The sequence below is a fragment of the Antechinus flavipes genome, chromosome 2 (assembly GCF_016432865.1).
Source record: "Antechinus flavipes isolate AdamAnt ecotype Samford, QLD, Australia chromosome 2, AdamAnt_v2, whole genome shotgun sequence".
Taxonomy (NCBI): domain Eukaryota; kingdom Metazoa; phylum Chordata; class Mammalia; order Dasyuromorphia; family Dasyuridae; genus Antechinus; species Antechinus flavipes.
Window position 1 is genome coordinate 483,820,615 of NC_067399.1, and position 13,000 is coordinate 483,833,614.

The 13,000-nt window shown below is 33.7% G+C and overlaps 1 protein-coding gene across 1 annotated transcript in view; it reads right to left on the bottom strand.

The window, feature by feature from the left end:
* N4BP1 (NEDD4 binding protein 1) overlaps window positions 1-13,000 on the bottom strand; it is a 55,020-nt gene that overhangs the window by 21,091 nt on the left and 20,929 nt on the right. Inside the window, 1 exon segment of the mRNA XM_051979806.1 lies at window positions 1,370-3,102. Coding sequence (XP_051835766.1) covers window positions 1,370-3,102 — 1,733 coding nt within the window.

Consider the following 13,000-nt stretch of genomic DNA (forward strand, 5'->3'; position numbering starts at 1 on the left):
AGATTGTGTGGTGTTGTAGTGGCAATAAGAGTAGATGGGAATGAAGAGAACTGGGTTTCTCTGACCCTTCTGACATAATCCAGGATAGGTAAAAAGCTTCTGGACATGTAGTTTCCTTCTCAGTAAAATGAAGAGACTGAACTATATTTACTGAGAGAATATCTGAGCTAGAAGAAACCTAAAATATTATCTAATCCAACCCCTCATTTGTTAAGAGGAAAAAACTAAAGTGCTGGGGGAAAGAGGTGAAAACAACCACTGCCACTAATACAACTGATCTATGGAAAGCACCTACCGGGCAGCAAATGAAATAAAATTTTGGTTCTTTACCTCAAAACTTCAAGAGCCCAAGTTACACCACACCAAATTAAACATGAAAAGTGTACAAAACACTTGGGAAGAGAACAGCAGAGGAGGAGATTACTTCCCTGGAAAACAGGAACTCATTAGAGAACTTCCATATCCTCAGGCAAAGACCAAGCTATTCTTTTCTGTGTCATTTAATATATAAGAAATGGCACAAGTTCATTCAATCAACTAAAGCCCTTGGACATCCAAAACTTTACATGAAATCTGTTTTCTCATCAGTTGATTATGAAAAAAAATATATTTCTTTTAAAAGTCACTGACCAGAAAATAAAAAAAACTGTCAACAATGACAAAGGAAAAGCTTTATCTTTTCAATGATGGAAAATTCATATTTAAAGACTGTCCTACTTAATTTTTAATTTTTTAACTGTAAAGGAAATTACTAGAACTTACATCTGACAAACACAGAGGCCCACTCTAAAAGAAGTTATTTCAATGCAGTTAAAAATCAGTAGACATCTTCTGGCTTTCTAGATGTGTGGTTTGAAGAACATGAGTTGAATCATCCTTGATATCTATTTTAATAGTTCTTTCCAAAAGAGGCCAATTACAATTCTTTACAAATTTTACCAGTAAGAAAAATTCTGCTAAATAAGAAAAGTCAGAAACAAAGCTTGAACTAATGAAGTCAGATTGTATATAAATTGTATATAAATGTATCACTGAAGCATATCAAGCCAGTATACTTTTGATATTCCAAGGCTTTAGAAATCTATCTACTGGGGCAGATAGGTGGCGCAGTGAATAGAGCACCAGCCCTGAACAGGAAGACCTGATTCAAATCTGATCTCAGACACTTAACACTTCCTGGCTGTAGGAAGTCACTTAACCTGGGCAAGTTACTTAACCCCAATTGCCTCAGCTAAAAAACAAACAAATAAACAAAAAGAAATCTATCTAGTTATTCAAGTATGGTCCAAATAAGGCAAAGTATATTATTTAGATTAATTCAAACACTTTAAAATTTGTGGTACAGTTAATAAAAATTAACTATACTTACGCAATTGCAACATTGCTTCCATCTATAACAATGTGCCTTAAATCTGATCTCCCTGGTTCATTTTTTAATTCCAGCCTGTATGGTGTTTTTAGAGTATCCCGGAATCTTTGAACCCCAGTAACTGAGGAATCAATACAACGACTGGATGGTGCTGCCAACTTAATGCTAGAAATTGAAGGGAGAAGCTGGGGTGGAAAAAAAGGCATCGGAGGGAGGGGTGGGCAATTTGGCTTGATTTGGGAAGGGCTGCAACATCCTAGCTGGCTTTCACATATAAGATTAACATTATTCTTTGGAACTGTGATCCCAGTTTTTGGAAACAAAACATTTTCAGGAATAACTGGTATTCTTGGCTGGTGACTCGGAGCTCCTCTGGCAACAAAATCCAAATCTGTAAGTATTCCCTTGTCATTTAAGAGCTTCTTTAAAGGGGAAACAGAAGGTGAAGAGCCATCTATTTCTACATCTATGTGGGGAACATGGCTCTGAGTAGAATTCCAATTTTCTGCTCTCTGTTCTGTTGAAACTGAAATGGCAGTTTTCATTTTGCAGTTTGAGGTACCTGGTTTTTCTTCTATTCTGAGAGGTGACTGAGATTGTTCTATTATGCTTTGCTGCATGTGATCCTTTGTTTTCTTTGGAGAAAAATTCATTTTAAATTCATTTTGACTATTGCAAATACCCTTGCTTTTGGCTTCAGTGACCTCCAGGCACAAAATCGAAGTGTGCCTAGGGAAGACATCTTTTTCTTCCTGGAACTTTTTATTTTCCTTTTCAATTTCTTCTAAAAGTACTAAGGGTTCTGTAGATGGTCCCTGCTCCTTAATAACTTTTTCTACAGTTTCCTGGGAATATCCCATAGTTTTAAAAAAGTTTACTAGGATGTTATATTCCATTTCCTCAGTAGTGTCTTTTACATCAATGCCTAAATCTTCAGAGATTGTACAGGAATCAGAAAGCAGGTTAATCATTGTGCCTGCAGTCAATTTCTCAGTAGCAGATGGAGATTCACCCCCCTCAACATTTTCTAAGGAAAACTGCTTCTTCGTGTGTCGTTCTTCAGTATCAGAAGACCTTCTTTTGTGACATATCCTCTCTTTGGAAACAGATTCTTCAGGTGGACTTACACCATTTACAGGAACAAAAAGAACCTCTGTGGAACCAGAAAAAACTGTGTCCATCTGTTTTGTAAGCTCAGAAACAGGGGTCCCTGCTTGCTTTCTTTCATCCTCCTGAAAAACTTGCTCATCATTGGACAAGCCCAGCTCTTGGATGCCATTGTGTGTAAATTCTTTTTTCCGATCTGTAAGATCAATAATATCATTATCATCATAATCTAATTCATATGGATCTTCACCATGGGTAAGATTTAGGAGTTCTTTCTTCAATGAACTAGGTAAAATCAACAAGTCCATTGTATATTTATCTGCATGTGATTCAACAAATTGTTTAAATTGCCTTTTCACTTCTGATTCATTCTGAGTACTTGGTAGACTCTCATTGTTTTCAAAGAGCTTCACAAATTGCTGTATGTGACTTCTGGCCATAACAACAGCCTCGGCACCACCTCTGATATTAAGCACACCAATGTCCAGAATGGACATATCAGCACATGTATCCTGAATCAAGCTCTTAAGAAACAGATTCTGTGCCCCAACAAAAATACAGTGCATGTCCTTTGGATAACATTCTCTCTCTTCTAATTCAGGTTCACAGATTCCCTTGATGAATTCCTGTAATGATTAAAAAAAAAGTTGCAGTTTAAAATCCCCTTGTAGCATGCAGTAAAATAAAATGTAATTACAAATAACAAGTCAATTTGGAAAGAATTAAAAAAATATTTTCATCTAAGGAATAGGAAAAATTACATTTTTAAATTAAAACTTTAAAATGTTTCTTGTTTTCATCCAAGATGGCTTTTTGAATGGAAGCAGATCACCCACTTCTCAAACTCCTTTCAAATTCCACTGAAAATTTGAAATTAACATCAGATTGAATAATGATTAAGAAATCTAATAAATAACTTATATCCCTGGGCTGCACAGTAAATCAGCCAGGAACCCATAGACAATAGGAAAGGAATAGGCAAACAAAAACACAGTCTACTAGTACTAACAGAGAGGCCAAAAAGGTATATGGCCTAAAGAGCTCTGTGTGAGAGATGACAATGGGGAAAAGGGCTCCTATGAGAAAAATCTCAGAAGGGTTGACAATAGTGCTCAGTTTGGGTTAATCCAAATGTCTAGGAGCTGTCCAGTTCCCTCAATCTGTTCTGACATGCCTCAGAGGGCCCTAAATAGTCAGCCCTCTGAATTTCAAAGATCAGAATTTCTAACCCTGGGAAATCGAGGTCAGCAAAAGAAACCAGGTGACCCAAACCAAGCAGAACTGAACAACCCAACTAAAAAAGTATAGCAGGAACAAAGTCTGATGTTGGCACAAAGTCTCAGTTCAGGAAATAAAAAGGTAGAGTGAAGAATAAACCAAAGAAGTTATCAACCAGTATGAAAAAATTACAGTATATTATTGCAGATCTAGAGATTCCTTCTCCTACTCCCTCCAAAAATAAGCAGTACTCTAAGCAATGACTTTCCACAAGGACTACATGAAACTCTAGAAGATATAAAATTAAAGTTCTAGAGAAAAGTAGTAGAGATAAAATGGGTTAGAAGAGAATGAAGGAAAACTTAGCCAAATAATGCATTTCCTGAAAATAAAACTATACCAAAGAGAAATCAAATTATTCCATTAGATACCAAGAAATGTTATAACAAAATTTGAAAAAAAAAAAAGAGAGATAGAGAGAATGTAATATATCTGAAATAAAAAACAACTGAACTAGAAAACAGGTTGAGAGATAATTTAAGAATCCTCTAAATTGCTGAAATACATTATATATTATATATACATACAAACAGAAGACTGATACAATATTTTAAGTTGTAAACAATACTGCCAAGATCTATTAGGACTAGAAGGCAATCAAAAATGGGAGGGAGGGGGAAGAGAGGGAAAAAACGAATTAAAAAACAAAACACAGATTATACTCTGAAAGATCAAAGGAAAATCTCAAGGAATTTCATACCTAAAACTAAGAGTTCACACAAAGAAAAAATACTGCAAGTATCCAGAACAAACAAACAAAAAAAAAACCCAAATGGGATAGTAGCTTCTACTTGGCAAATATATATTTACAGCCAAGAATAATTTATCCTACAAGTTAAAAAAAATACTTTTAGTGTGATAAAGGATTTTTTCAAGCACCTAAAATGTAAGCAGAAGTATCCAAAGATATCGAGAAAGGTAAATTTATTTGAAGACTTAGAAGGAGCTATATATAATTATGTTATACTAACATTTTAATGGGAGAGAAGAAACAAATGTCCCTTTAAAACCTTAAAGACTTCAAAAGGTAATGAGGGAGGTAAATAAGAAAAGTAGAGGATCTTAGAGTGGACTGGTTTTCTTTTAACAGTCACAAGAGGAGAGAGAAAAGGCAGGGTAAAAGGAAGAACACATAAGTATAGAATGGAGCAAGAAGGAGGTTGAATTTGCTATTTCTAATAACTGGGATGTGGGAGAAAAGAATTTTGCAAACATGAAAGTGGGGTTGAAGGGAGTAGGTATCAGAGAAAATTATAAAGGTGAGATAAAGACAAATAGATAAATAATGTAGAAATACAACAAACAAAGAAACATGTGGGAATGGGGGAGCTTCATAAATAAGATAATACCTTGAAAGAACAGCCTCAAGTAAAACAAGTTTCTTGAACCTGAAGGGGAAACAAAAAGGAAAAAGGGAGGGTATCTGTCAATTAGAAAATGGCTGAACATGTAATAATATAAATGGAATGGAATATTGTTGTAGTCTAAGAAATTATAAAAGAAAATTTCAGAGGGTTCTTAGAAAGTAATCAGAACTAGAACATGGCCAACAAGAAAGTAAAGGAAAAAAAAAACCACTATGAAAAAATCAAGAATTCTGATAAAAGTTTAGAGTTAATCAACCATGACCTCAGAGGATAAATGAAGAAGCATTTTATTCACTTCCTGACAGAGAGGTGATAGACATATATTTTTGGACATGGCATCTGTGTGGATTTGTTTCAATTGACTATGCTTAATCATAATAAGTCCCCTTGAAGAAATAGTAAGTCTCCTTGACTCTTGACAGAGAGAAAAAGAGACAGACAAGGAAGGAGAGATTTTTTTTTTTTTTTAATGAACAGAAGGAAGCACAGATAAGCAGGAAATTTTGAGAGTAGCATGTAGAATGTATTATATACTTAAGGAATTTTAGTTTCATACAATCATCTTTTTGTGTTTTGCTATAAATATGGAAATGCTCTTGTGTACTTAAGATCAGAGTAAACAAAAATTTTAAAAAAGATTTCTATTTGAGAAATAATTTGCCAAAAAAAGTATCTATGCTCCACTACTACTGGTCATACACAATTATGATAGCTTAAATACAGGGAAAAATAAGAGACAAGATATAAAATCAAATTATACCTTACAGTATAAAACTAAATTTTTGCTTTGCTTTACTGTTCTTAGCCTTCTGATTATTCTTCAGTGAAAGAGTAATTCATTAAAAAATAGTTAAAATATGGTTTATTATTAATCTAAAGAAAAATAATTATCAAATTGGAAGAAAACAAGGGCACAGAAACTGAACTGTTGTTTGTCCTTCATTCTCAAAGAAGACCAGGACATGAGAGGGGTGATGCCATGTCATTCAAGTGAATTAGATTTAGGTGAGGGAAGATTATGTAAAGTAACCAGCTTCACTTTTTTCTTCAGAGCTAAGTGGGCCCTGTGGCAAGACAAAAATCCGGCCAACTGGAAATGACAACAACAGGGGGACACTATAGCCTTTTAAAGTTAATGTCTTTAGCAAGTCTCATTTTGACAGAAGCAATGATTAAATGATTAAGTCTATATGTAAGAACAAATGACTCGTTTCATCTAGATAGGGAAAAAAAATCAATGTGGGAAGGGAATGCCCTTCAGAGTTTCTGGCCAAAATAGAAACAATTGTTCTTTACATGATCTCCGCATCAAAGCCCAAATAATGAACAACTGGGGTTTTGTCAGGCCATAGGTTGGCCAATTAATGAGAGTCAGAATAATCTGAATTTAAGAAATGGTCCTTAAGAAAGAAAACTACACGAACTGATGCTAAGTGAAATGAGCAGAACCAGGAGATCATTATACATAACAATAAGAAGACTATATATTGCGATCAATCTGATGGATGTGGCTCTCTTCAACAATGAGATGATTCAAACCAGATAAAATTGTTCAGTGATGAAGACAGCCATCTACACCCAGAGAGAAGACTATGGGAATAGAGTGGAACACAACATAGCATTCTTACTCTCTGTTATCATTTGCTTGCCTTTTACTTTCTCAGTTTTTCTTTTTCTTCCTTCTTGATCTGATTTTTCTTGTGCAACAAGATAATTGTATAAATATGTAGACATATATTGGATCTAACATGTATTTCAATGTATTTAACATGAACTAGACTACCTGCGAGCTAGGGGAAGAGGTGGGGGGGGGGGGGGGAAGGAGAGGAAAATGGAACAAAAGGTTATGCAAGGGTCAATATTGGAAAAATTACCCATGCATAATGTTTTATAAATAAAAAGTCTTCATAATAAAAATAAATTTAAAAAATAAGAAAAAACTAGCTGGTTAACTCCTAGACATCTTGGGAGGTTTCAGTAATTACTGAAGATAATCTGCAGGTAAGGCTAATGATACCTGATGTGAACAGAGGGATAGGAAAAAGGAAAGAAGGAAGGAGACAGGAGAGAAGGGAAGAGAGAGGAAGGGAACAGAAGGAGGAAGGAGAGGAGGGAGAAAAGAAGGAAGAAAGAGAAGGAAGGAGAAGGTTAGCTCTATTCACAGAGACTGCTGTTTGTCCTTTATTCTAGAAGAGGATCATGACAACAAGAAGATGCTTGTCATGGATAAGATCCTGAGTAAGCAGGTGGACATGACATAGAAAGCCTGAGGTACTGATAAAGATTATTCCCTGAATCGAGCAGGGAAAGGCACTAATAGAGATTAGTTCAGTCTTATAGTCCAACCTTCTGTGAAGGTAATTCAGTCTTTGAAATATAAGTTATATCAAACCTCCTGAGGTTAAATTTCCCCATAAATCTGCCTTTAACTCATACTACCTTTGCTGAATCCTTGCCATGGCATTCTGCCTCATGGTGTCTTTCTCCTTAACATCCCCATTCCTTGTGGTGTTTTTCCTCTCATACCCCTATCATGCTTAGGTTTATTTTTTCTTTCTTATAGCTAACTAACTCTTTTAGGATGCTATATTCCTCTATGGATTTAGTCTGACAGAAATAGAGTACTATCACTTCATGACATTATTCCTTTAATGTATTCTTCCAAACTCCTTTCCTTGGTAACCCTATTATTCTCCCAAATCTATTTCTTATTTACTTTTCCTGATGTCTATTGTATCTTTTCGTCTGTAACTTTTTCTCATAAATAAATCTACCTTTTGTCAAAGAGAATGGCCATTGTGAATTTGTCGCATGACTGAATTCTAACATTTGTTAATTGTTCTACTACATCTCATCATTTGGTGCTGAACTTTAAACACCTCATCATGACATACAAATGAACTGAATTTACAAGAGACAAGAGGGAGGCTTTTCCAGGGCACTTGGGTCCAGTGACCAAATAAGGATGACCCTGAAAGACTGAACAGGAAGATCTGGAAGGCAACCTGTTAAGACTTTAAATATGTGGAGGGACTGTCATGTAGAAAGGAGAATGGATTAATAGGTTGAGACAATAGCGTTAATAATTACATGAAGGAAACAATCTTCAGCTCAACACAGCCAAAAAAATTGTTGGTGGTATACAAAAATAAAATAAGCTATCTCATGTTTCTAAGAGTTTCTTGCCATTGGAAGTATACATGTAGAATAGAGGAAAATGGCTCACTTGTGGAAATTGCTAACTTTTACTACATATTTAAGGTAATTCTGTTGTAATCGTAGTATTTTAGGAAATTACTAAATGGGGGAAAATAAAACCATCTAAGTGATAGTCATAAGAAAAACTGAGAAAACAAAAAGAACTATGAATGTCAATATTCCAAAAAGGGGAAAAAAAAAAAAAAAAAAACAACAAAACATTCCTGGATGCATTCATCAATTCAGCTCTGCAAAAAGTTAAGCCAAGTTTCTCAGTCTGGAAATGAAAATTTAAAAGAACCAATAGCAGGTGCAGGATTTGAACAGGAAGGGTAGGGTTTGCTAAGGATCCATTCAATCAGGCTTAGACTCAGATGTCTACTTAAAATAAGATATAAAAACCTACATTCAACTAAACATCACAAGTTCATTCCAGAGAGGAATGAGCAAAAATTAGCCCAAACTTGCAAGATGATGAAGCCAGATAAAAGCAATGTATAGAAAGACTTGTCAAGCTCAAGGAGAACATCTTTTGAGGCCAAATAAAGAATTTCCTTTCAGCAGAGGACCCAGGGGTAAAAAAAAAAAAAAAAATTTCCCAAAATGGCCTACTACCATAAAGACCTTTAGGGAGCTAGCTACAAGGTCTTTGTAGGATGGTCTGAAGTCCATGGATGGAAGGATTTGGTGATAAAAAAAAACTGGAGTAAGAAATTAAGAAAATCCATTCCAAAAGGAAAGAAACCCACAGCTAAGTCCAAGATAAAAATCAAGTTCTAGAACAGAGATCCTTAACTTTTTGTGTGTCATTGATACATTTTGATAGTCTCGAGAAATATATGGACCCCTTTTCAGAGTAATGATTTTAAATGTATAAAAAAAAAAAACCCCAGAGAGAATTACAAAGGAAATCAATTATATTGAAATAAAAACATTAAAAACATTTTTTAAAAGTTCAACTTGAGATCTTTAAGAACCTCTGTCCTAAATCAAGAGAACCCTATTACTCTCATCAAATCAAAGGCACTTACAGCTAAAAAATTAGTCAGCCTAGGCAGAATTGTAGTTACTACTCGGTTCATTTATTTTATCTCTAGTTTAAGAGCTACAATTCTGCAGGGTTATATTCTGTTTCTATCTTCCTAAGAAGATTGATATGCCAAAATCAGGATAAGAGAAAGACTTGAACAGAAGGAGAAGATACTGCGAAAGTAATTTGGAGGACTCTAGCATTATGAAGCACAAGAGAATGAATCTGGGAGAATTTAAAGAAGTTGAAGAAGAAGAGCAGCTAGAAGACAGTGGATAGAACACCAGCCCTGGAGTCAGGAGAGCCTGAATTTAAATGTGGCCTCAGACATTTAACACTTACTAGCTATGTGACCCTGGGCAAATCATTTAACCCCTATTACTTATCAAAAAAGAAAAAAAAAAAAGAAGAAGAAGAAGAAATGGAATGGAGAAAAAGTAAAAGACCCAAAAAGGAAAATAAGAGTTGGAGGATTTTAGCAGCCATGTAGACCAGCTCACTACCTGAATAGCAGTGTACTTCTATTATTCAAGACTTCAGGACAGCAAAGAATGCCAGCCAACTGCTCTTTTTGTACAGGGTATTTATCTAGAAAATCCTATTCAATAAAGAATTTGCAAAAATAGAGCAAAAAACAGTGCACTTAATGTGTCTGTGCTCAAGATACATTAGAGAGATGAACAAAATTTGCTGAAGATCAATTTTATCCTGACCACTGGATAAAGCATAATAAAATGTTTGATAAAGACACATATGGTTGATTGATTTAGACTAGATTAACTACAAAGTCTCTTCCAACTCTAAATCTACATTCTTGATATTTTTGTGATAATCAAGATGAAGTAAATTTATTTTATAACAAAATGATCTCCTGTAACATGTATTTTGTAAATATAACTGAAAAACAGAATCCTTTAAATAAATTAATTCAAAGTCATTCAATCCATACTCTGATACAGAAAGATAAAGTGACTATATTTACAAAAGTCAATTACTAATAAATTTTCAAGATATTTTTGGCATTTCCCCCACTTTCAGAAATACCTGCTCTGCAATTGATATAGATCTGTTTATTCATCACTAGATCATTCTAAAGAAGAAATTCGTAAATGAATGAAAGAATCATTTGCCATGGACAATTTTTAATCTTTTTTTTTTTCTGAACAAGAATAGTTAATAGACTTGCCTTGTGACAATATACTGAAACAAGCAATTGTACCTGAATCTTTCACTATAAATGACTTAAGTGGTTTCTTTATTTAATAAACAAAGCAATGCAAACTTAACTAATATTCATAAAGTCTCATTTATATAGAGATTTTCAACTGCAGCTTTTACAATGGCAAAACATCAATTCTGATTAGTGACTGAAAACAAATTACAAATAGCAATACCAACAGCACAATGTTTTAAGATATCTTGTGCCAAAAAACAGCCTACTTATCACATTAATGTGAAAACTGTAAAAGATTTTAACAATATTTTTATGCTAGTTTAATTATATTTTAAGATATTCATGTACCATAAAATAATTCTTCATTTTATTTGGATAAAATACAAGCTAAGAAAAATTATCTGAAAAGTTTATAGAATAGTAGGGGAAGATGCAAGGACATTTGTTAGAAAGAAAAGTATTGCTATATTAAGCTTGGAAACCACTGCATCAAGGGGGAGGAGACAAGGAATGATTAGAGAAAAGTTATTTTCAAGGAAACCAAGGAAGTAGACAGAATAGCTGGCGTTTATTCAGCATGTTAGTATTTATAAAGCACTTTATAGCCACTTACTCATTTGAGGATCAATGAAGAGTAATCAGAGTCAAGTACTACAACAGTGAGGAGGACCAAGAAAGAAATTTTGGCTTTGAAAATCAGGAGGACATTTTTGATTTTGGAGAAGATGATTTGATTAAACTGACAGCAATAAAATCTAAATTTGACAAATAATTCTTAAAGACCAAGTGAGTATACATCCATAGTACTGGATTGTTGATCATAATACCTGATTTCTGCATTTTCCTTTATTTTCAATTAGTATCAGAGCTCTCGCTAACAAAAAGATTTTTACATAGTTAATTTCATTGGTATCAAGTACCAAAAAAAAAAAAAAAAAAAAAAAAAAAATCACTAGGATACAAAGATTCATAAAGATATAAATTCAATAATGGTAGAGTAAGGCAAACTAGGTCAAACAGAAGTAGGATTTTATGAAGTAAGTCCTTAAAAAGGAGGAAATTTCCAAAAATTAAATTCATATTTTAGCTACTTAATACAAGTAGCTTGAGAAATTGAAGTCAACTTTGTTAGTATCATTCATAAACAACTTAAAAGAATCCTAGTGAAATGACACAGTAAGCAAAGCCAAGAGAACAATTTATATGAAGATAGCAATAAATGTAAAATGAATGTGAAAAACTTGGGAACCCTGATCAAAGCAATGATAAATCTTATCTCCAGAAAACCTATGTTGAGGCATATTACCTACTTCTTGACTGAGAAGCAATGAATACAAGATACAGAAAGGGATACATTTTTGAATTTGGCCACTATGTGAATTCTTTTTGCTTGAAGATTTACTCGTTACAAAAAATTTTCTATTCTTTTTTCTTGGTTTTTGATGGAAGAGGCATCAGAGGAAGGGGCATTAGCAATGGTGCTGGCTCTTCTCATTCCAGTCATCCAAAAGAAAAGGCCATTATAACATTTTTATTAAAGGTACAGAAGATAATTCAGAAGAGAATACAAACAAGCAGGGAAATTGAAAAGTAATATATAGAATTTATCATACACATAAAAAAAACCAAGTGGCATGGAGAGTCACATTTTTATAAAAAATCATTTTTTGAGTTCTGCCATGTCTATGAAAATGGGCTTATTCTGGTGTTTATATTTAGAGTAAAACATTTAGAAGAAAATAATAACGGATGGAAGAATAGGAGACCATGATGAAGAAGAAGAGTATGTTTGGAAAGAGTGAAGCAGAAGGAGAGAGAGAGACTGACAAACCACAGTTCAATAAAGGAATTTCAGTCATGGGAGTAGTAGAACACTTTAATTGATAGAAAGATAACGAGTACTTTGATTAATATAAATACAAAGGAATCAAGAAAATATCCAATTATTTTATTTGAAATATTTTATTTTCACTGAAAGTGTTACTATCCATCACTATATAACAATATGTATTAATTTTTGAATTTCATTATTTCTCTATCCTCTATAAGGTATTAGCATAATGGAGCTTTTATTTCCTTAAAAATTCCCACTTTCTAACTGTATGGACATGTATACATATATTGTATTTAACTTATATTCTAACATATTTAACATGTATTGCTCAATTTGCCATCTGGGGAAAGGGGTGGGGAAAAGGAGGGGAAAAGTTGGAACAAACGGTTTTGCAGTTGTCAATGCTGAAAAATTACCCATGCATATATCTTGTAAACAAAAAGCTATAATAAAAAAAATCCCATTTTCTGTAAAAAAAAAAAAAAAAAAAAAAGAAAGATAATGAGTGTGAATGTCATCCTGATGTGTTGCTGTTTTCAGGGTAAGGAATGGATCAGAGGTTGGGGGAAGATTAGAAAGCTAGAAGGAATAGGGATTAAGGTAAGAGGAAGACAGTGAACTGGGTATAAAACTTCTTAAGAAA